The sequence below is a fragment of the Alosa sapidissima genome, chromosome 5 (assembly GCF_018492685.1).
Source record: "Alosa sapidissima isolate fAloSap1 chromosome 5, fAloSap1.pri, whole genome shotgun sequence".
Lineage (NCBI taxonomy): Eukaryota > Metazoa > Chordata > Actinopteri > Clupeiformes > Clupeidae > Alosa > Alosa sapidissima.
Window position 1 is genome coordinate 13644111 of NC_055961.1, and position 25677 is coordinate 13669787.

Consider the following 25677-nt stretch of genomic DNA (forward strand, 5'->3'; position numbering starts at 1 on the left):
GTCCGTGTTTTTTATTTGTTTGTGCACACAAAATGTCCCTTTAGAGACCCTTACCACGGTCGACATAAGATCTAGGCCTACAGCACGGATTCGTAGATTAAAGACACACTGTTTTCTGTTTTGTTGAAGAGCCCCCCCCCCCCCCCCGTGCAGAATTGTTAATTTCCAGTCGGTGTGAACGTGCCCTTCGCTCTTCTATGAAACGTCTACAGTGCGCCATTGAAATTCACGACTGTCAGAGCTCACTACGCTCCTTTGGAACTTTCAACAGCTTCCAGTTGACAGGAACTCTTTAATTCGCTTACAGAATTTGTCGCCTCTAATATCCTTTGCGTGTATAGTTGCCGTGATTAAAGTTATTTAAAGCATGATTTAAAGGGTTGAAGTTGCATGACATGCTGAAATGTAATGTTTTTGCGACCCGACAGTTTTAAGTTTAGCATCGCGAGGCAAACTCTATAGGCACGTCAGTCAACGTCACTTGCAAGTAGCAATTGTGCCAGAACATTCTGCTGTGGGTTAGTGGTTTACGTTTTAACGTGTTTCTGTATGTTGCTAATGGTTTTTATCATTCAACACTGAAGGGAACGTCTGTCGAGTAAATTACGCCATTTGACAACAGTTTCTGCGAAGGACCTCTGTACGCTAGCTAGCCTGCTAGCAAGGATATTCCTCTGAGGGGCGTTTACCGTTTGTCGGAGCAAAACTAGTCTGCAACAGTAGGCTATAGTCCGATAGCTACTCAGTTACCTAATACGTTTATCTAGATAGGATATCTCTCTAGCGTGCCGTTTTCTTTACGTTCCCTTTAGTATTTTTTGCTATTATTTACGCTACATTGGATATCCAGCAAGTTAAATTGACTACTTCTGTTTATGCAGAAGTGACACAGACTTTCAAGAAAGCAGTTTTGAAGTTTCAGTTTGTAAACTTGGACCAAAGGGCGCAACGATTGTTTCCCTCCACGTAGCTGGCACCAGGGTTGTCGAGCGAACGCATGAGAAGCTGAAATGCCAAGATATTGCTTGTCATGACAGCGGGAGAAGGTTTGTTGCCCAGCTTTGCTTCCACTGGCAGTACCTTGTATCTGATCATGCCGGGAGACTAGCCAGCGAAACGAAGATCACGACGTTGTTGGAAACTAAGTGGAGTAACGTTATATTATACTATACTTAAATGATTGTGCCATATGACTGTTCCCCTGTGGAAATGATCTAGACAACAAGTTCGTTTTGAAAGCAGGTAAGGACTGTTTATTATTGATTTCTTTTCCCTTTCCATTTGATCAAAACTTCCATGTTTATTTGCTTATAGCCTACTGTAAGTTATAAACTAATTGTGCTCAGTCTGCATAATGCGAACTTATTGTCACTGGTGTACTGACAGTCGTGGAGTAGGCTACGCATATAGTTGGGTCGCAGACCATGGGTAAGTAAGTTATGACATGATAATAGCATTTCCCCCCCTTTATGTTACCTATGAAGGCCGGTTATTTTCTTGATTATAAACAATGCCATCAAACAACTGAAGTTGCTATGCGCGGAATGTGCCAGGGTCATGAAATAAATTAGTTTTTATTTTATTAAAAGGAATTCTCTTGATTTTAAAGGAATTTATCATGCAATAGCCATGACCTACCAACAGGTTGCACCACTGCGGTAACTTATATTGTCAGGATTTCTACTAATGTTGCGTTGCTTGTGAGATTTGCCCACATCCATGCTATATTATCAATCTAGTGAGCTGCAGTCGTCTTCATGGGAAGTAAAGACCATTATGTCCTACGAAACAGCTGTAGAAATTTTTAGGCTTTCGTTATTACCAGTAGGCTTAATATAGCCTAACCGAAATGAATCAGCGTGTTCCACTTGCCAAATGACACCCGGTGTTTTTCATGTCCGAATCTGCGTTTATATATATAAATATTTATTAATTTATTTATTTACCGATTAACATATTGTAACGAGAATGAGTTACTAACGACATTGTTGTAATTTCCCTATGGTACTGTCCAAACAGCAACTAGAATATTAAATACAAATGTTCAGCTGCAGTTTTCATACACGCAAATGTAGGTGGGCTACACACTGTGGCTTTACTAATAACAGAGAGAGTTAAAGCGGAGTGAGAGGCGCAAACGTTCGACAACTTGCTTCCGCGTTCGATTATTGCAAGGGGGAGGGGGGAAATCCCCCTTAATGCAGCCCAGTAAGCCCTCGCTGCACTAATGTCAATGGAGACTTGTGGAAATTTACTAATAAATTGGTAATTATGTCCTTCTGGATTTGTTGAAGGTTTTTTGGAACATTTTGTCACAATCTGTACGTGTTTGTGATCATTTCAAGCCTAATATTGTAATTTCTTAGCGTTTGGATTTGTAATAAAATAACTTAATATCAGACCATGCTGTTGCCAGTTACTGTCTGGTTGTTAGCATGCTAGCCTCTTAGCTAAGGTAACCATTTTAAACGGAGAAGTGTAATTTCTTTGAAATGACAACTAGCTGAATAACATTACTGACATTAGTTAAAGTGGATAGTTTATACTCAAGTGAACTTGCAACAGTATAGTAAGTTTAACCCTTAAAGGAGTACCGTCACACCGGTGTGACAGGAATGTTGGGAAATGAACGTTCTAAAGAATATCTGGGTTCATTGAATTCAACATAGAATTTTAGAACCTTCAATTGTTGCGGAACTTAGAACGTTCAAAAACCTACACCTTTAAGGGTTAAGAAGTTCCTCAACTGCTAGTCACTTGTTAGCACATAGCTTCTAGCTGTATTGCCATAGCTATTGCCATCTACTAGTTCTAGCTTTTTAAGCTAGCTCGGTTAACAGACTAATTAAATTATTCTTTCCATGTTTTAAAGAATGATTCATTGGTATCATACATGATTATGGACAATAATACTGTAAACACAATTATGTTTATCTGCTCTTATTGCTTGTTAAGAGAGAAAGTTTATTTAATGAGGTAAAGTCCCACTTATGCAGACGGAACTGTCCCGTTTTGCTCTAACGTTGCTCTATCTTGATAGTATTCAAGGATCTTTGCTAATCTGCATATAATTTCCCCCCCTTTACCGCTGTATGTGTATTTGTGTCTGTCTGGTTGGAAGGAGAGGATAAGCAGACAAAGACATGAACTTAGTTTGTATCATACAGGCTTTTCCCCCATTGTCTTTGTTAATGAAAAGATATTTTAACACATAAGATGCCAAGCTTATATTGAGGCCAACTAATCGGCCATGGTAATGCTCTGTGCTCTTTCTTTGCTAGGCAAAATCGAAAAAATGGATCAAGTTGGATTGAGGCGCAGCCCTCCGGATAACAACAGCCTTGGTTTTGGCCAACAGGCAGGAGAAGGAGGGTTTGTGAATGACATTGGAAACAGCGGTATGCAAGTGTCTGCCACCACAGGACTGGTGAAGCCTGTGGCCAGAGCTGAAGCCTCCCCCAAGGATGGCTCATCCAATGGCCTGAACAGCAGCAACCTCCAGAGAAACAGGGGGCGTGGGTCAGCGGAAGGCCCCCATGTTAAGGAGTTTGGGAAACCGCTAAGGATTCAGTCCACACAGTCCCATCAGGACACACTGGGTCCCATGAACGTTGGAGACAACTTCTCTCTCTTGGACGAGACTCTTGCTGAACTGGATGCTTTTCCCATCAAGACGGAGGACTTTTCTCCTGCCATCGATACAGACATAAACGACACTGTGTCCCTGGGGCTTGGGGATGACCGGGACGACTCCACACTGGATATCCTGCGCGACCTGAACCTGCCAGGCTCGCTAAACGAACTCAATGAGTTGTACGTGGCAGACGAGGATGCCTTCATCAACTCTCTGACCGTGGACGTTGCGGTGCTTGGGGATGGCCTGGTTATACAAAACCAGTCTGGCAGCGGGGGTGGAGGTGGCTGTGTGGGCGGTAGAAACGGAGGTGCCGGCTGCAACAGGGGAAGTTGCTCTGGTGCGAACGGCGCCGAGCTGCACCCACAACACCGGCCACCTCTGCCAACGCAGCAGCCACAGCCCCAGTCTCAGCCTCTCATGAACATGCCCATCATCAAAACTGAGAAAGATGCAGGCTACATCCAGCTGTGCACGCCTGGAGTCATTAAGATGGAGAACGAGAGCCGCAGCTACTGCCAGATGTCGGGCATGGACATGGGCAGCCCTCATGCTGGCTCCTCCGCAGGCCTGGGCTCCATGCCCTCCCAGGGATTTTGCTTTGGAGCCAGCGTGCCCCCGCTGAGTATGCACAGCGAGCATTCACCCGGTGTCCCTCAGGATCAGAAGCCAGTGTTCGGCCTCTACCCACCGCGCACCTCCCTGAGCAACAGCTGGAACAGGGGCACCGGGTTTGGAGAGCTCCTTGGGATGTCGAGGCCCAGTGACATAGTCCCATCCACATCTGCATACCCTGTGACTTTCAACAGGTAAGAGACTTGGGTGAAGTAGATTTTCGGTTATTTTATTCTCACTGAGGGAAATGTAAAGTGTGAAACGGCACATAAAATGTCAAAGCATGTTGGTTTGGAGTTGCTGTTGGATTTTCATTAAAGGGATATTCCACCATTTGGGGAATTACACTCATTTTCCACCTCCCCTTGAGTTGAACAATTGATTTTTACCTTTCTCCAGTTCATCCAGCTGTTCTCTGAGTCTGGCGTTACCACTTTTAGCTCCATCTTAGCATAGATCATTGAATCGGATTAAACCATTAGCATCTCGCTTGCTAGCATCACGCTTAAAAGTGACAAAGATTTCTGGTAATTTTCCATTTAAAACTTGTCTTTTCTCAAGTTAGAAAGTGTAATAAGGCTGACGGAAAATGAAACGTGGCGATTTTCTAGGCTGATTTGACATGGAACTATGACGTAATAGGCGTAATAATCTGCTGCAGTTCAAACTTGTTGCTGGAAGGCCTATGGAGACTATTTTCAGGTGTTGCGTGATATCATTGTGCTGCTGCGCCCATGGTACGTTTGCCATGTTCCTTGATTATTACGCCAGAATCACACATACAGAGAAAATGGATCTTAACAGGTTGGTGTACTATATTAACCAACTAACTCACTAGGACTTCAGATGTGCAGGGCATTGCTTTAAGGTAATTTTCATTGGCAAGAGAGCAGAAAGGAAGAAATCATGCTTTCTGCCATACTGTGGTACAATCTTGATCAGTAGTTAAACCACAGAAGTGCAATGAACAGGCTAGAACTGGTTCATATTATTTAGCTGGGCAATGTGATGGTTTACATATTTAAAAAGTGAATGTTATGTGGATTTGCTGCCAACTAGCAAAATAGGCCTAAGCAGTCTGTTAGTTATCTGCCCTTTTCAGTCAATTTAATTTTACTTTCCAAACAGAAATCTTGTGTAATCTAATAGATAGCCTGTAGCTAAGTTAGTAGATCAAGTCTGTAAGTCAGCTTTCTACCAATTGTCTCTTGAAGCAATGTTGTAATTTTTGTTTGTTAGTAACATGTTTTTAGATGTGTCAGTTAGTCTCTAATTTGCTTGTGTGTGTGAAGAGGGTGAATCATCACACTGAAAGCCAAGTGTACAGAACTGCTGTGCTCTATACCTACCCCTGATGTCTTTACACAAAGACTCACACATCTTTATCACTGGGGAGAGGACACATACACACAATCACTCACTCACAAACTCACTTACATGCACACACCATTAGAGCCTATTCAGCTGTTGATTTATTTGATTTGTTTGTGTGTGCGTGTGTGTGTGTGTGTGTGTGTGTGTGTGTGTGTGTGTGTGAGAGAGAGAGAGAGATGCATTGCGTTGTACTGACGGTGGTGACTGTTTGATTGATAAATAATACTATAGGTTGGCTTGAGAGACTCTGCCTCAGTTGGCCTATATATATATATATCAGAGTACTTATATATATAAGTACTCTGATATATATATAAAAGTATACTCTGAAACCAGCACATTACTCTGTTCACAATACATTACAAACATTTTTTAATACTACATTCTGCTGTTCAGTTATTAAATTATTTATGTCAAGAAACCATAGCACACTGGATGATCACAACCAAGACCATGTGATTCACATACCGGCTAAGCCAATAGGCTTGGGGTGGCAATCAGTAAGAACTCCATGGCTGATATTTTTTTTTTATAATATTTCAATATACAGTGTTAATTGTAAAATATAACCAATACTGTAGTTCAGATTCTACAGTATGTTGGGAATTGTATGCATTGAAAGAGTAAAATATTTTAACAGAGTGCCAATGATTACTGGAAAGAAAACTAGGCCTAATCCAAAAGAATTAAATTTATAGTGGGGCATAGATTTTTCAGGAGAAGGTGGTTTTAGTGTAGAGTTTATTAGTGTTTGTGATGCAGATTGACATATTTCTAAACGGGATGGATGTCCAGTAGCAGTCATTGTAATAAGGATATTGATAAGTTGAAAAGACCGGAAAATGCAGTAATTATGATGTCATAACCACCATAGCAGAATGGTTTCAAACTCAGCAGTTTCTTAAAGGGGGTCGTGGTAGGGCTGAATGGTGAGACCTCAAGTCTTCATCACATAGGAGGTCTGCAACAGGTTTTCCATCACAGGAATTTCAGTATAGAATGTTTATAATTTCACAGCGTGTTTAGCAAGAACCAGGTTAGACATAACTGGGTCAGCCCCCCCCCCCCCCCCCCATATGGTGGGTGACCTTATCCTAGAAAACCTCCAGAAATATTGAAAAGGGTCAGCAGCACTGACAGACTTAATGTTGGGCAGGCCCACATTTTACTGACTATGAATGGAAGGTTAGAGTTAAAATGAATGAGTGCAGCAAGCCTTCCTCCTTCCGCAATACAACCCAGTGTTGCCTAATACAGTTTACAGTTATTGTGCAGAATGTTCATTGGGAAGTTTTTGTAATCCACTGTCGATAAATTGCAGGCACGTGCAATTCCCAGTATTGTGGTGTAATGGGTATCAATGCAATTGCAGAATACAGCTTATAGAAAAGTATTTCACGCTAAGATGTTCCAGTGAATTCATTATCTGTGTGTTCCTTGGAAAGGTTTCCTGACGGGTTTATTAGTGTTTGTGATGTAGATTGACATATTTCTAAACGGGATGGATGTCCAGTAGCAGTCACTGTAATAAGGATATTGATAAGTTGAAAAGACTGGAAAATGCAGTAATTATGATGTCATAACCACCATAGCAGAATGGTTTCAAACTCAGCAGTTTCTTAAAGGGGGTCGTGGTAGGGCTGAACGGTGAGACCTCAAGTCTTCATCACATAGGAGGTCTGCAACAGGGGTTCCATCACAGGAATTTCAGTATAGAATGTTTATAATTTCACAGTGTGTTTAGCAAGAACCAGGTTAGACATAACTGGGTCAGCCCCCCCCCCCCCCCCCCCCCCCCCCCCCATATGGTGGGTGTTTGACCTTATCCTAGAAAACCTCCAGAAATATTGAAAAGGGTCAGCACTGACAGACTTAATGTTGGGCAGGCCCACATTTTACTGACTATGAATGGAAGGTTAGAGTTAAAATGAATGAGTGCAGCAAGCCTTCCTCCTTCCGCAAGACAACCCAGTGTTGCCTAATACAGTTTACAGTTATTGTGCAGAATGTTCATTGGGAAGTTTTTGTAATCCACTGTCGATAAATTGCAGGCACGTGTAATTCCCAGTATTGTGGTGTAATGGATATCGATGCAATTGCAGAATACAGCTTATAGAAAAGTATTTCACGCTAAGATGTTCCAGTGAATTCATTATCTGTGTGTTCCTTGGAAAGGTTTCCTGAAGCATTTTTTCTTTTCAGTTTCTAGAAGCACTTTTGTTTTGAATTTAGGCTACATGCGAACTGGAATTCATGCTGCATGTACGCTGCTTTTGGCCACAAACAGTGGCGCTTGACTAGACCAGTGGAATAGAAGATTACAGAGGCAGGTGAGAGAGCCACTTTTGTGGGGTGCTCATTCCCATTTCTCCTGTCCTGGGACTTCTTTTCTCTCAGTGCAGGAAAGCCTACAACTAGAATTACTAGGTCTCCTGCTCTCCTCTCTTCCCGTTACCCTGGCGATGCCCTCTCCTCCCCCCACATCCTCACCCCTTCTCCCTGTATGTCTAAATTCTTTGTGTTGTTTAAACTTGTTTCCCAATCTCAGAAAAGAGGTAATGGAATTTCCTGCACCAGGTGTACCACACACACACACACACACACACACACACAGATATAGGTCTGAAAGGTAGAACCATACGAAATGGACGTAGACCTATCTTGTCTGTGTCTGGCTGGCTGGCTGCTTATCCTGTGGCACATATGTGTGTAAATGCCTCTGACTTGCTGCTTGCCGGTTTGTGTGTGTGTGTGTGTGTTTGTGTGTCAGGCGGGGGGGAGGGGGGTTGGCGTGAGCGGAATGCGGAGGGATCTTATGGGCCGCCTACTCTTGCTGGGTAACATGGGTACTGACAGGTAAAGAATGACTGGTCCTCTGAATCTGGTTGTTTCCCATCAGGTTTGAAGATGACATGAAGAGAGTTTGATGGCATGAAGAGAGTTTGAAGATGACGTGTTTTGAAATATCACTACTACATAGGCCTATACAAAGTGTCTACAGTGCTGGTTACAGTTACGTTATTGTGCAACCCAACAAATTGCTATTTTCATACATCCAGCATATGTAGAAAGATAATTCTTATTTTCCTAGTCAATTAAGTGTGTACATCTTTGCCCAGCTTGCCTGAAGTCTGACAGCTCTGACAGCTGTTTTTGAAAAAAATAAATAAATAAGATAGATCAAAACCTAAACCTATTAGTTGCCTAATACCCAGTGAAGTCATATAAATCTTTGGTAATTACACTGATATAGGCATTCAGTTTTTACTGAGCTGAGGCCCCCTAGAACTTTCTCTCACTAATATCCAAACTCTCATGATTGCAGCTCCAATGATTAGCCTAAGGGATAGCGTCTGTGTGCGCTAGCCTATATCCTGTTTTGAGTGTCATGGGAACTAGGCATGATAATTGCCATATAGGCGACATGTCATATTATCATAACCTTTCGGCCATGACACAATTTTATTGCAACATTTTTACCATACTGAAGGTATTCTGATTTAGACTTTGATATATTTGATGATCAAATATATCTACTACTGCACTTTTTAACACATGCGCACACTGCAGAGGAAGTTCACTGTATATTTCAGAATCAGAGTCAGAAAACTTTATTGTATGACAGAAAATAATTTTCATATAATGTGAATCTCTGCAGTCATCTTGGCAAAATAATTTGGTTTTTGACTCTGACTTCCTTTCCAATTTCCACTGTGACGCAAGAGAAGAAGAGGTCTTGCACCATTTTGTGAACTGTACAAGCAATGTTATCAGAATCTACATAAAATTAAAATCATAATATTATCAATACCTGTTGCAGCTGTATTGAAATAGTATTGTGCTAAAAATATTACAATACTGCACTGTACATTTTGCTCCCCAACCTCTAATGAAAACATATGCTACTTAAGTAAGCATCAAGATCAAGGGCTGTTACAGTAGCTGCCTTTTCACTAAATAGACATAGCCAATAGTTTTGTTTACCAGTACTTTCTCTCTTTTTCGCAGCAGTTGTTAACCATTCCAATTCCAATAACCTCAATAGCCGCAGTATTTACAGCATTTCTTGTGACAATAAAACCAACAACATCTGCTTTCATACAGTATGTGTCACCGCAGTCATATGACTGCACAGCGCCTATATACCTGCCCTTGAGTCAGTTCGCCTTCTGTTTATCATCTGACCTCCCCCAACCCACTGTCACACTCAAAAGCCCCGTTGGGGTATTTTCACTATTCCCATGGCAACAGGCCATTGGTAGCATGTGAACTTACATCTATTGCCTCCCCTGTGTTGTTTTTGTTGGTTTTGCTGCAGAATTGTCATCTGGCTCTGAGCTGTGCAGATCAGGTCTTTCTGTTAAAAACGGGGCAGGTAGGGTATTTAGTGATAAAGACCCTTTGAGCACGGCTTAATGCTTTGAGCAATGCGATAATGCAAGTGACCTTTTGATTTTAACACCACGCTGCTGCCAAGTCTGTGCTGTGAGTGCGTCTGTCTAAGGCCTTGCTCAGGTGCTAATTTCTCTCACTGTTTTGAAAGGACACCCAAGGTTCTGGGGTCACTTTGAAAATCGGTGAAAACTGAGTGTTTTGAGAAGGGTCAGCGGATCACTGCTTATGTTAATGACTTGGAAGGGTTTGAACTGCGTTTTTTTTTGTTTTTTTGTTTGTTTTTTGATTAGTGGAACTGGTTTGACTTGATAGTGCTGAGTGCGCATAACAGCGAACTCTCTTATCAGTGTTATTTATGGACATATGATCATATGATAACCGAACGCTCACTGTAAAGTTCCCCTGAGCTCATTATAACGTTTATTGGACGGATATCTATGTGAGTTTAACGCAAAGAGCCATAAAGAGTTTTGACCGTTGATATTAAATACTACATTCAAATGTATTTTTCATATTTATTTCAATCACTCTCAATTTTCCTAATTTACTTAGTTTAAATGGGGCTAGATGACCAGCTAGAGAGGGTATCGATATCGGAATATATCTAAGTCTAAAGTCAGTTTTCCAAAGCCTCAGCTGTATATTTAAATTGAGATAATCTCTCCAAGGCTGATAAAGTAAAATACAATCCCATAATGATAATGTGTGAGTATAGGAGGGGTACATGTACAAGCTCCTAAAAGCATGAAATACACAATTTAAAGTTTCCTCTCCTGGTTCTTGGCTGAGCTCTGTCCTTTGAGTTTGCTGATGAGCAGCTCTGAAATTCCATCAATTTTGTTGAGAGTTGAGTTGGTGTGAAATTGCAAAAACGCGTTGGCAATTTCAAAAACGTGTGGGTGTCCATTTGATCAGGGGGAAAATGTATGCCTGCAATCATCTGACATGTGGTCACATTATTATTCTCGTTGGGTTTGGCTCCCCCAGCAATGTCACAAGTATATGAGAACAGTCACCACATAGGCTATAAATCTACACCAGTGGGCCCTAGCTACTAGTAAAGTCGTGGTTTGGGGTTAGCCATTTTAAAGTCACGTTTTTATGCAGGATTGGTTGTGTTAGTAGTCGAGCCGGGAGTGTTGCAGTGATGTATAGTTTGGTCAGCGACAGTGCTGATAGTTCGTAAGAGTGATGTGATGTGTCTCTCAGCCAAACTGAGGTATTTTTGTAAGTGGTGACACTCTGATCTGCTGTGACAATGCAATGATTTTCCCCCACTGTGGGAGTAAAGCCAAGTGCACAATGCAGTCTTTCTCTCTTGTTCTGCTGCTTTCTCTCTGGCTTTGGACTGCACAAACCATACAGGCTAACTTGGTCACTTGACGTGAAATGAGTGAAAATGTTGGCCATTTTATGATATAATCTTAAGATATAAGTAAAGAATACTGAAGTTTCATTTGTCGTCATGATGGGTGGCATTTGACAGTTTAAGATAGTAATAAGATTGTAAGGAAGCTAGTAAACCAGTATGAGCGAATCCCCCCCCCCCCCACATTCACTCATTATTAGATTGATTTATATTTCCCCATTCTTTCTGCCTTTAACTATCAATGCTTTTGTCTTCTCCCTGTCTTGTTCTATTTTTATATCTGCACTCATCTTTTGTTCTTTTACAGAGAGTATTGTCATTATTCGTACAAAGGTCATAGCGTTCACACGCATAACTGCCTAAATACAATGTACCGAAAAAATTAATGAGCTTGGACAGTGTCAGAAAGAGGCTGTATCTTCTGGCACAGTCCGTTTGAGGCATTTCATAGTGAAGAGCTTTCCTTTTTAGCCAGAGCCCGAGTTGGTGCAGTCATCGCAACCCTATACTTTACATGCTGTACAGACAAGGACAGCAAGATGGAAAATATGGACACATGAATGCATTGTCATGGAGGATAGTGTTGTTTCTTCCAGTGTGTCTTACATGTTTTTTTTTTTTGAGTGAAATAACATTTTTGACAAAGCCCCCTGTCAACAAACCAGTAGCCCGATTAGAATTTATGCTTTTGTTATAGATTTGTCATGATTGTCTTGACATTCTAGTCACACCCTAGATACATCTTCGCAGACTTTGACTGATGAGAACTGTGACATCTGAATCATCTCATAGCAGTTAAACTAACAGTTAATCAACTGTGTACATTATGGCACCCTCCCATACTGAAGAACAGACAGCACAGCAGCAACATGGCAGTCATTTAAAGCATTGCAGTGGGTCCAAGGTCAGCCATTTTGAAAGTCGGTTTAAGCCCTGTCTCTTCTAGCTGAACCTTACTCAGTGGAGGTCTGCCAGGTTTATAGGTTAATCCCGCAGTAAACACCTTATCAGTCAGCCAGCCTTGTCTGTTGGGTCATGAATCATAAAGCCCTGATATGAACTGATAGCTGCATGAGGTGAAAAATATTTCACAAACACATCCCGGACAGACATACTGTATGCATATTATACTGTACATACGTGCATACAGTGTACACACGGATGCATAACATCATTCTCTTTTGTGACTTCTTTCCATAGAAAATAACAGTGATATAGGAAAGTATATTTACTACATTCTGTGCTTTTTGCCTTATTCTGAGGATGGAATTCATGGAGACATCAGCCCATAATGAAGAGCTATTTTCTTTGTCTTCTTATTTTCTTCCGCCTTTCTACTTTCAATAATCTTGATGCTTTCCTGAAATTATTTTGTTTGTTTTTTTGCTTGGAAATTTCAATGACTACAGTAAATTCATCACAAGAGTTGTGACGTACAAGGAATAGGAAGGAAAAAATGTGTACAATGAGTTTAAGAGTTTGCGTGTGTGTGTGTGTGTGTGTGTGTGTGTGACTGACATATTCCCTTCCTATGTTTTCATCCTTCTCTCCTTTTTCTCACCCTTGTGTTGGGGGGATGTAGAGTTCAGGCCACACCCTCAGCTGTGGGAATGTCTGGAATGCTGAAACGACTCTGGTACTACTGTAACCAATGCCTTGCCGTATTCAGCTCAGTCACACTCCCATCGTCTTCCAGTCCCATCCAGCACCTGCTATGTACACATACTGTAACAGTAGAAATGCCCTGTTCGGAGACGTGGTGTGGATATTGGCAGCAGAATGTTACCCCCAAACTAGAGTCTGGTCTGGGTGATCTGCCCACCCTCATTTGTTAGTCATGGCCAATTTGCCTTGGCCCTGCATGTCACTTTTACTGCACTTCGACTCAGCTGCAGTACAAAGGCTTACATAATATTCTTTCTCCCCTGTACAGCTTTGGAGCAGGTTGTTTGTTTTGTGAGCCACGTATCTGTCTCCAAGTGCTTTGTTCTCGCTCTGTGTGTGTGTGTGTGTGTGTGTGTGTGTGTGTGTGTTTTGTGTTCGAGGAAGAGAGAGAGAGAGTTTTGGCAGGGGTTCTGAGCCGGCTTTTTTCTGTCTCGTCTTCCTGAGATGAAGTGGGCTGACTGAAATGTTTGAGGCAGAGAGCGTTCAACAGGGAGCAAATTCACCTGCTTCGTGACTTGCATAAATGACTCTTTCTAGTTTTTGTTTGAAGGTCATAAACGTCTGTTTCATAAGAGGGACCGGTTTTGAGAAATATGTGTTTGAGTCTGCTCTGCAACCTTGGTTCATGATAAAGACCCCAAACTTTCACTTAGGGTGGCTAATTGATGAGTTATTGTTTGTCAGATGGACACAATTGCCCATATGCCCATTTCTAAAGAAAGTCAAAGGTATATCAGAGGAAATCTACACAAAAATGCTTGGCCTTTAGACCAGTTTCCTGTATATCAAAAGCATGTAATGGTTGTCACATAAAAAATAATTTTACAAACTCAAAAAGTAAATTCTTCCTTGGGTGCAGTTGAGCAAACAGAATAATCGTCCTGTGGGTGAAAATGTGCCTCATAAATATGAAAGTGGGCAGTGCTCAGTGCTGGAAATGGCATTTTCGCTGACCTGGCCCGTGTAATAAGGGTCTAAAAGCACCAGGTGACTCGTGTGTTATGTGATGTTGGCCTTTGAGCAGCCCATCCTTCTGCAGGCACGTCTCTCTCTTTCTCTCTCTCTCTCTCTCTCTCTCTCTCTCTCTTCTCACTCTGTCTCTCTCTCGTTCACTCTCTCCCCCTCTCTGTCTCTCTCTCGTTCACTCTCTCCCCGGGACCTGTCTCGGCCGAGCACTAGCACAGAGCAAACAGTCATAACTCATACACACGGCAGCCACAGCAGCAGACGCTTCGCCGTAAAAAGCCTGCTTCCCTGGCTGTGCTGGACGGAGCTGAGCCGCTCATGTAACACCAACTACAAAAATGGGAGACCAGGGGGGAATTGTCAGTCTGACAGCAAGCTGAAATTCAGAGAAGATGTTTTGTTGTTGATCATGTATTGATCAGTGTGTTACAGAAATGTCCATAAATTGACGATGAAGATTGCTGAGACTGTTGGCGTTGGATTTGTACTAGTTAAAGAGTACAGAGAAGAAGCAAAGACTATTACTGAAATCCCTGGCCCCTGCACTTATTGCTAAGTCAGCACTTAAATCAGTTGATATGGGATACCTCAGGGACTCTCACATTTGGCATCAATGCAGCTTTCTGAATGGGTTTCTGAATTGTTCTCTGCTCTGGACCAAAGACAGAGCCTGAGCCTGTTTAATTTGGTAATAAATAGCTGATGGTTTGTAAGGGCTCCTGTGGATCGGCTTCTGTGATTCAATTAATTTCCATTCAAAACACTTATTTGCCAATTTACACAGTCCCATAGAGTTGTATTTTCGAAAAACAAATGTTAGTGCTCCTGTGCTTGATATATCCAGTTAGCATGATGATGACGGGATGATGATCCCGTCATTTATCGGTTTATAAATCGCGGCTGCGGCAATGCCAGATGATGATCATCTATGTCTGACTCAAAGCCCAGTGAGCCGGAGGAGCGGCTGCGATGGCCAATCTAATCTGCTGATTTCTATCTCCCTCTCTCTCGTCGAGGCTCCTTGAGGAGTGCGCGCTCTCCATACGTAGCGTGGTTCATTAGGCCGTGCTGTTTCTCCAGATGCCTGCGAGAGGCCAGCCTTTCATCCCCCCCCACCCCATCCACCCCCCCCCCCCCCCTTTTCTGAAGGAGGAGTCAAGCGCTCTACTGTAAATGGCTTCTAGCCAGTTGGACTAAAGTTACAGCTTCAGCCCTCAAGGTTAGAGAATTCTTCCTCTCCTCTGAGCTGCTGGACTGTTTGTTTATAGTCTCTCCCTCCCCTCTCTGCGTTCTCTCTCTCTCTCTCTCTCTCTCTCTCTGTTACACTCTCTCTCTCAAATCTGTGGTTTTGCTGGTGGTTTGCTTTTCTCCACAAACTGCCGTAGCAAAGCTGTTATTGCTGCTGGAAATTGAATCTGTGTCCTAGGGAAATCTTAAAGCAAGTATAGTATGTTTGCATTCAAAATCTTTTGCTAACTCCCCCCCCCCCTCACCCTCTCACACACACACACACACACAATGTGATATTGCGCTCTGCATAGCACAGGTCTGGATTCAGTGTTTCCTTGAGCCGCATGTTGAGGAGGTTATAAAGCTCGCTTCTCTGGAGCTGTTGCTTACACAGATGTTTCTAGCCACTTTCAATTAAGAGTAGAGGGGAAGAGAGGGAGAAAGGCCGAGAAGGAGAGAAAAGGAGAGGCAGAGGGAGAGAGAGGGGACCCTTGAGAGTGGCCTCCTCTAAGCCTGAGATCCCCCCCCCGCCTGCCTGGCCTGTGTGCTCTTTCCCATTCACCCCTGCACACTCTAGCCTCCTCCCACCTCTCCCCACCCCAAGGTCTCAGAATACTGCTTCCTTAAGCCCCACTCATTCCCCGACTAGCCAACAGGGCCTGTTTACCAAGGCTTCACAGAGGTGGAGATTTGGGCTGCTGTTTTCCCAGAGTGGCCTTATCCCAGATGTCGATAAGGGAACTGCTGTTTTCATAGCTACTTGAAATTTCAAGCTTGCAGAAATGGTCAAAGTCAGTGGTGCCACACACCATATGCTTCTGGTGAGTTCCGTGTCCTGTGGTGATGGCACTCATGATGCCAGTGTTTTTATTCCCAGCGTAGTGGCAGTGGACCTGCACTCTGACTTTTGGCCTTTGTTCAATGACCGTAGTTGTTTTTCAGGGTGTTATGTTTTAGAACCAATATGGACAAGTAGAGCTAATTTAGGCAGTCAATACAGTCCTACATTAACAGTAGCCTATGTTTCAATATGTTACTCTGTCAAGGGAATAACCAGCATCCTATATGCAACCATATGCAATTCTAATCCCATACACTTTTTTGTTGAATTTAGAAAATTGCTCATAGTGGTCATGGTAACAGTCTGGTGTTCATAGCCAGTCCTGGTTCTGTAAATGGGAAGCAAACATGGTGGTTCAGACAAATCCATAACCAATCAGCTTGGAGCTTCAGGAGCATGGAAGGGAAGGGTGTGATTTGATTGGCAGTTGAGCTCAAATCTCAACAACATTTCATTAAATTGAATCACAGACTCTATACAGTACTATAATCTACTATAACCAGTAGCCTATATACTGTAACATGTCAAAAATCAGGCAAAAAATGGCAAATCCCTGGAAAGAAACAACAAAAAAAAAACCACACACACTGTGTAGAGAGAGTGATTAAACTGATAGGATTAGTGAAGCTTAGGCTGCATATCAGGTGTATCAGGTGTGATTAGTGCAATAGATGTGTGTGTGATTGTAACTACAGCATGCTTAGACCATACCTGTCAACACTCCCGTTTTTCCCGGGTTTCTCCCGTATTTCAAGGTCATCTCCCGGCACCCTCCAGTTTTGTTATTTCTCCCGGAAAACTCCCGTAATTTGCATGGCCATCAAACTTTATTATAAAATCATTGATCCATTCAGGTTGCCAGATTGTGTATGAAATACACCCTACACATACACGGTCACTTAGTTTTAATTTCAACTGTTTTGTCATAGGCTAAAACCTGGCAACCCAAATAAGGAAGTGGGTGCCAACTGTGCAGCCTGAGTCTCGTCGTAAGCAAGTAGGCTAGTTGAATGGCCTACTCCAGAACTAGCTGTTGTGAAATTGTTGGGAATTTAATTGATTAACACATCACATAAACTGTTATTGAGTGTTGTTGATACACTGAACTTGTTCCTTCGGAACCAAATCTGACAGCAAGCAGCTATGGAGTTTTAGAAGTAGGCGAAGTAGGCTGCAGGCAGGCTACAGGGGGATACATAACATAACTGGCATGTGTAAGGTAATGGTAAGGTAAAAGCAGCGACCGAAATGCAGTGTTGAAACACGTGTATGAAAGGTATTAAATATGCAAACACAGATCCGGTATAAGCACTGACCCCACCCCCGCCCGAAAAAAAATCTCCCGTTTTTGGAAAGCTAAATGTTGACAGGTATGGCTTAGACTGTTTGTCCATCATAAAAAAAGTTTGCTTTGCATACCACTGAGGCGTTTGCTCATGTTTATTTTTCTTTTACCAACTCTTTCTCTCTTTTTTGTAATTCTCACACACAGGCTCATACAGTTGCCCTCTCTTTGTTTCACACACACACACACACACACACACACACACACACACACACACACACACACACACAGACATACACACACACACACACACACACACACACACACACACACACACACACATGCACACACACACCCTGGCTAGTGGCTAGTCATTTAATTTTAAAGGAGAGCTGATATTTTAAATGTTCTAATTCTCCGCCACCTCTCTATTCCCTCACAGGATGTGCCGCCAGCTCTGAGTTAGACTCGTCCTCCAAATTGATCATTTTCAAAAGATCAGCGACTCTTTCTGTCACAATTCTCAGCTGGAGTCTGTTCAGCGATGTCCTCTGCTTTAGCACGGACCACAGAGCGCGGCTGCGCTAATTGCACGCTACACCACTTTGTGTTTTTGCTCCAGCCGAAATGAATGGGCTTTTCAAACATAAAATTAGTCCTGTCTTCAGAGGAAATGTTGCAAATAAATGGTTTTCTCTGAAGAAGAAAGCATCATTAAAGAGGTCTATTTTTATCCCCAGAGAGATGAGGCTGTTAGTTTGAAAATAGTGATTGTCTGCTAGAACTGGGCAATGGTCAATGGGGTTATGGACATTAGTAAGTAATGTTTGTGTGCGTGTGTGTGAGAGTGTGCATGTGGCAAATGGATTTTCAACTTAATCAGGCAGTGTGTTTGTAGTCGGGCGAAGAGTAAATTGTTCTTATCGATTCATTTCTCCCGGCCTGTTGATTTGGGGAGGCAGGAAATGTATGTTGCGTCATCAGCATCAAAAGTGGCTCATTTAAACCCAGAAGCATGATCTCCAGTGAGTGTTGCCTTTGCTCCAGCTGAGCAGTGGGGCCAGCGGTGGCAAGGTTTATTGATTTTAATGCAGATCTTTCCCTGAGCCTGTTGCTATGGAGAGCTATTCAGGGTTGTGTGTGTGTGTGTGTGTGTGTGTGTGTTTGTGTTTGTGTGTGTGTGTGTGTGTGTGTGTGTGTGTGTGTGTGTGTGTGTAAGGGCTTTCAGATATAACCTCCGGAGTATATGCGGAGGTTTGTCAAACGGAGGTCCAACCCTTCGGGTGATTCAAATATGATGCTAACCTGCGGACCTTATACTGACCTTATACGGACCTATGTGTGAACAACATACACGCACATTACAGAATCTCCGTGTGGTTGTCGAGTGAGGGGTGGGGGCTCGCAGAGTTCGCAAGAGGCGAGATATGATGCAGAATATATGTGGCCGCTGTCACAGCTGCTGTTTTTGTTTACAAAATGTATGCATTAGGCTATGTAGGCTAAAGAAGAAAAATCTATTGAGCGTAGGTTAATACTTGAAGTAGTCACGTAAGTGCACATACTTGAAGCTGACGTACAGTATATGTGTGCTTCAAATAAACACATTTATCTGTTTTCAACGTTATGTAGCAGAATTACAGTACTTGGCTATGGAAGCCAAAGCTGGTTTGCGTTGGAGAGAGCATGTACGAACTTGTAGGCTTTATGGTACCAGCCAATTCAGTAGGCTAACTCAAGACTTCAAAGCCATCATATACAACGTTTTTAAACAACAAACAAAATACTAACATAACAGTGAAGGGGTTCGTTTTTTCATGGTTTATTTTTCCAAAAGCATCCCCTCCCCATGTGTCTATTGCATTTACGTAAGGAGCTTGGAACAAAGTTGGGTTTTCTTCATTTTCATTATCGGGCTCAGCAGTGAGGTCATGAGAAGGCTATCAATGAACAGAAAACCGATCTTGTTGGCTAACAATTTATTACATATTCCTGTTATTGTCGTCAACGACGTCGTTGTAGGCTACCGCCTTTTCAGTGCCTTCTGCTTAGGATGATTTGGTCTTTTGAATTCCTTTGGCCTTCCGATGCGGTTCTACATCAAGGTCTCTTGCCGTTCCCTTCATGTGTTCTATCACATGATCTTTCTGCCCTCATTGACATGCAGTAGCTCCGTGATGTCTGTGTCTTTCCAGGTTGGAGATTTTCTGGACAGCACTATGCCACTCCGTCACTCAGTCAGATTTAAGTGCCCCGGCCAAATGGACGCATGAAAGAAACGTCATTGACACGCCCTCTCACTAGGTCTGAATTTTAAACCGCATGTTCTACGCTTCGTTCAGACACAGCACATTTTCATAATGTCCGGAGGAAATACTATGAGGGGAGCAGTAGAACAACCGGCTAAGTTCGGACTTCCATATGACCGTTTATGCAGGGGCATCACTAGACCTTATTCACTGGGGCACAACTTGTTTGACAGAAAAAATGAGTTGATCGCTGTTAGAGAGTGTTGCCCACATAACTTGCATCTGTTTTTCAATGCTTAGCGTCATTGTAGCCTAAATTTAGCAACAGTTTACCAGCTTGTGCTCTCTCCCTCACACACACACACACACCATGCTACAGTAGGCTGCATGCACACATGCGGACAATTAATAATGATTTATACGTATACTGTAGAGAGAGTCCTGTAAAAGTAGCCTATACTGTTTGTGAAGCTGTCCTACAGTAAAACTAAACATAGCCTTCTGATAAACTATTCAGAGATGGACATCAGAGGCAGAGGGAGAGGAACAGTGAGGAGAGATGAGGAGGATGAGGGAGGTATGACAATTTTGCCCACATTAATGGTAACATTAACATGTATGCTGGTAATAGCTAGTGCTGTGATTTGATTAATGGCTACATTTGCAAATTATCACCAAAAGTCAGTATGAAGGCTTTAGTAGGCTATTTAAGCTACAAAGAACTGCAGTATTGCCAGGATGTCTATAGGACCCTTGCCTGGGAGGGAAGTATATCTCAATTTTGACTAAAAATAAGCTTCCCTTGTGTTAGTAGGAAAGCCTATTAAATTCATGCAGTGAGTATAGGCCTACTTATGCCTATGTGTTTGGATGTTGCTGGATAGTGGCTGCTACAACAATTGAGGGAGAGAGTGCTGGAGGAGGAGAAGGAGGAGGAGAAGAAGGTCGAAGAGAGGGAGAAGAGAGGGGAGAAAGAGCACAGGCTGGGCAGTCCAGTACCAGGCAGGGTGAGGAGGAGGAGAGAGACAGGCAAGAAACGGATGAGAACATGATGGGGGCTAGACGTAAAACTATTCAGAGTATGGAGGAGGATGTCTGTGACCTAGAGGAGATATGTGATGGTCCAAATCAGGCTAGCCATTTATTTCATATTGCGTGCACAGTTAATTTTTTTGTTTTTTAATGTATTGGGAGTTGGGGGCCTGTGCCCCAGCAAAGCTCTAGGTCTAGAATCGCCCCTGCGTTTATGTTGTGTTCTTGTGTGTGTCGTGGGGGTTGGATGATGTAGCTTTTTGTGTGGTAGGTCTGTTTGAGAACACATCAGATGTTGCAAACCTATCCGGTTGTTGTAAAGGTCTATAAGATAGAGATCATCTCTTGAATCAAGACAGCCTCTTCAGATCCCAGTAGCCAGAGCGCTAAATCTTACAGTGCATCTACCACATGGTAGCTAGGTGATAGTGTGATATTTAAGTACAATTACATAAAACAGCATTTTTAGGTTTGTGCCATTTTGTATCACTAGTGCAGTGCCCGTAGGAAGTATGTATTCCTATAGTGGAGTAGAAGATTTTTCAGCTATGACCATTGTCGTGACCCATGTCTCCTCCCCACAAAGACATGTCTTAATTGTATATACACATAGTAACATACAAAATACAAATATAGTTGGACTATAAAGTACCAGAAAGATGGGGGAAGGGAGCATAATTAAAATCAAAACAATTGAGTTTTTAATTTAGGGGTGGGGTGGATTTCCAGAGAACTATGTCAAAAGGTTGGTTGCGTGTGCGTGCTTAAGCAAAAACAACATTGCTCAGAAAGTGGCGCTTTTTCTTTGTTTCTTTGTCTAGAGCAAGTATGCGAAGTCTGTTTGATCTGCCAACTCGGCTGGCGGCAAAGTAGAATTGTCCTGAAGAAACAAATTGGGTTACTGATAGTGTGTTCTTCACAAATATTCGGAAATTCGGAGATGAAGTGAGATTACTCAGCCGTTGGAATCCAAAGCGTGTTTCTCGGTGACTGACTATCATCAAAGTGAGACCTAGCCACACAATAGACATGGGGTGGAGCTCCCCTGAAACTGGTCCCCTTGGAAACAGTTAGGGTTAGGGTGCAGTGCAGCGATAAACGTCCTACGTAAATAAGCATATTTTGAAATATGCATTCAAAAATCATCAAAATTGAGATTGCACACCTTTGTGCCACGCGCAAGCCACATACGAAATCTTAGGTCAGTCTGACAAACGGTCAGCGAGATATGCGTGCCACAGACATTAGGACACACAGACGCTTCTTGCTTTATAGATAGATGATGGTATAGGATCATATGTGAAGAGAAAAGGGAACCCTGTGTTTACCTTGGAGCTTTCTGCTCTGTATCGAAAGCCCAGTAAAAATGTTGTTTTTACGGCAGATGTCACCAAATACAGTATGTCACTGAAATGCATCACTCAGCTAGCTACCTTGTATCACTGCCAGCGATATCAGAGAGAACTGTGAGACAAATGCCTCTTTAAGTTAGCCTCAACAATGACCAGCCTTGTTATAATGATGTGGAAGAAGCTTGTAAGTGTAGCTAGGCCTACATGCTTAATGCGCCTCTAACCTCTAATATGGAACATGCTACACATGGGCTAGCCAGTAATACTGCTTAAGCTTTGTCAATGTTCTTGTCAAAGGCAAGTAATGGGCAATTGATAGACGAGAATTTGCTTTTTGTGTATGTTCTTCAGCAAGCGCAGCCGTAAGGTTAAAACTGATTGCTTACACTGGTGACCAGGTAACTGATACCACAGCTTGGGGTTAAACCTCCATTACTTGTGTGTATTGGCAATACAAACATGGCTCAGATAGGAATGCCAGATAACATAAAGGCTAAATGTTCTTCTCTGCACATGTTCAACTGCGCTGTGCCATGGTATGTTTCAAGCTAATGTCCAGCATGTCAGTTTTTTTTCTCTCTTTATCACGCTATTTCCTTTCCCTTTCTCCTTCTCTATCTCTTTTTTCTTCTCTTTTTTCTCTGCTCTCTACCCCCGTTGGCCTGTCGAACTCTGCTACCTTATATAATCTCTGCTTTGAGCAACTGTATTCTCAGAATTCCCTTTCTATGCACAGTGCTGAGTTGTGAAATTAGGTCAGGGATGCATTGAAACATTTGTCCACATTTGACTTGATTTTTTCTGTTAACAAATCCGCACGTAACACACACATACTATACACGAACACACACACAAACACACACTTAACACACACTGCTACGTATGAACTCCCCTCTTGTGTGTCTCTTTAGTATGGGGCTGTAGATATTCCCTGGCAACACCTTATCAGTGTCTGTTTACAAGTGTTTGTGTGTTAGAGTGTGGCCTTGTATGTGTGTTTGCGTGTATGTGTGTTTGCGTGTGTGTGTGTGTGTGTGTGTGTGTACGTGTGTGTGTGTGTGTGTAATAAAAAAATCTCATAAGGCAGCACTTCATGATTTGCTTCAGTAAATGATTGACGAGAGCAAAATTACATGGCCCACTCAGGCTTCAACTCCCCCTGCCTTCTGCACTGTATTTATCAGCCGACAGATTTGCCCCGCACTTGCCTGTGTCCTAATCGACTGAGGTTAAAGTTTACCGTCAGTAAGGTTAACAGTCAGCCCAGCGCTGGGCACTTACACAGAATCAGGCCGTCCAGAACTAGTCTGCCCAGGGGTTCCGTGCCAAGTGGCAGGGCCAGGGCCACGCAGTTTAAAGGTTCATTGTTCGCACTTCTCCACATAAGCTGAGATAAGTTGGCCACAAAGGAGTAGTAATGTGATCCTGACTGTGTGCTGTGGACACGGAGGAGGATGCTGAGGGGGTATCACTGTGTCAAAATTCTTTGTTTAAACCCTCTTTCAATTCAAATATTAAGCTAGCTGTCTGTGGTGTGTATGTTTTTTCATTCTCTTCAACCTTTAGGCCTATGTCTATCTCTCTCTCTCTCTCTCGCTCTCGCTCTATCTATCTCTATCTCTATCTGTGTGTGTGTGTGTGTGTGTCCTTGTCTCTGTCTTTGTCTCTCACTTTCTTGCTCTTGTTTCCTCTTCCTCTATCTTTCACTCTGCCCTCTCTCTCTCTCTCTCTCTCTCCCATTGATTATGGTCTTGGCAGTAACAGTGCTTGGATGTAAATGAAGTTGTTGCAATGTGAAGGGTGCTGCAGTCTCTCGATCTCTCGCATCGTCTTTTTTCACACGCTTTTTGACACGCTTTTTTGGTCATATATATCATACACCTTTGAGCAGCACCCTAGAGGGCATCTCACATCTGCGCTTCATTCAGCCTCTTGGTGATTCCTGTCTGTTCACCCCAGACCCTTTCATTCCCCTCATTAGAACGGGAAAAATAGCCGCCCCTTATTTTCTTCTCCACACGCATAGCCTACCATTACCGATCTTGAAATTGCATGTCACGGTTGAGAATAATTTGTGTCATTTTGTTGTTGTTTTGTTTGGAAAAACAAATTGCCAAACAAACAAAAAAAAAACAACAGCATGACCAAGGGGCATTGCTTTGAAGTGGGTCACAGGACCTGTAGTGCCAGCAACGGGCCGACACATCTCTCGGTCTTGTGTGCTGGTGGTGCGTGTGTGTGTGTGTGCATTGCATGTGTGGGTTGATACAAGGAAGATGGTGTGGAATAGATGTGTTTGTAATGTGTGCGTGTGTGTGTGCATGTGTGTATAACAGCCTCCAGGCCCCATGCCAGTCAGACAGGGCCAACTGAGGACACCAGCTTGCTGCTATTAAGAGAAACTTCCTGAGGGCATGGCAGGTGACTGGATGGCACCTCCGACTCTATGTCTTTGTCTTTCCCCCTCTCTCTTTGTCTCTCTCTCTCTCTCTCTCTCTCTCTCTCTCTCTAAATATATCTCTTTATTCATGCTCACTTTATTCTGCTACCTGTCTTTCGGTTGGACTTTCCTCATCATGTTCTTTTTCATTCCATATGAATACATTCTTACCTGTTATGAACAAAAACAAAACAAAAAATAATGTATGTGAATAACAGGTTGGTGTTGTTCAGGTTACAGTTGAGATAAATAAAATTACCATAGCCAGAAACTTGTTTTATTTAGCCTAGTGCTTCTCATTCTCATTCCTTTCTGCACACAGTGCTGGTAGGCAGCTTAAATGTAGGCCCCTGGCCTTTAAGTAAGGAACCTTTGCAACATTATGAAAATAATATGCAAACAGGGAAAACTTTTATCGTCAGTGATCACATTAAACCAGATGTCATATTAAAGCCTTTATTTGAGGTGAATAATTCTTGACATCCCCGAGGAGCATTTTTAACCTCTGGCTCAAGCATAGAGTGTGGCATTTCAGCTTCTATGGCATACAGCCACACAGGAAAAGGCTCATTTTTACACTTTCAGCATGTGTGAGTGTGTGTGTGTGTGTGTGTGTAGTCATGCAAGTTTTGAAGGACTGTCTGAGCCTCTCTGTGTGTGGTAGCATAATTTATTGAGGTCTTTGCTCCACTGTGTGTGTGTTTGTAAGTGGGTTTACATTAAGCCCCGTGTTTGCTGAGATTGTGTTGAACCACAGTTTGTGGTGTGTACGGATATTGAGCACAGCGATCTCTTTTGATCCCTGGTCCTCATTCGCCTCTGGGTGGGCGTACTTGGGGAGTACTGTGACTATGGGTCGTAACCCAAGAATTTTTAAATTGTAGCCTCTCCCATTTAGCTTGTACTGCACGCTACCAATGGAGCTGCCAAATTTTTTACCTGTTGTCACGGCAGTGACAGTCCCCAAAATATGCCTTATTGACATGGAGTCAGACTGCTGCATACACTCTGCCGTCCAATATAGACCAATACACACACACACACACACACACACACACACACACACACACACACACACACACACACACACACACACACACACACACACACACACAGGCGCTCACTCACATGTGTCCAATTTAAGCCAGCATTAAATATGATTGTAGACTGACATGAATGAGGAGCATTATGTATTGTGCAAGAGTGCAAGAGCACACACGCACCTTTCGC

At 42.8% G+C, this 25677-nt stretch overlaps 1 protein-coding gene across 2 annotated transcripts in view; it reads left to right on the forward strand.

The window, feature by feature from the left end:
• The window catches only part of LOC121709641 (glucocorticoid receptor-like), a 57764-nt gene continuing 32087 nt past the window's right edge, over positions 1-25677 (forward strand). For both annotated transcript variants that reach the window (XM_042093205.1, XM_042093206.1), the window contains exons 1-2: positions 1-1242; positions 3282-4443. In XM_042093205.1, coding sequence (XP_041949139.1) covers positions 3296-4443 — 1148 coding nt within the window. In that variant the 5' untranslated portion in view covers positions 1-1242; positions 3282-3295. The remainder of the gene's footprint in view (positions 1243-3281; positions 4444-25677) is intronic.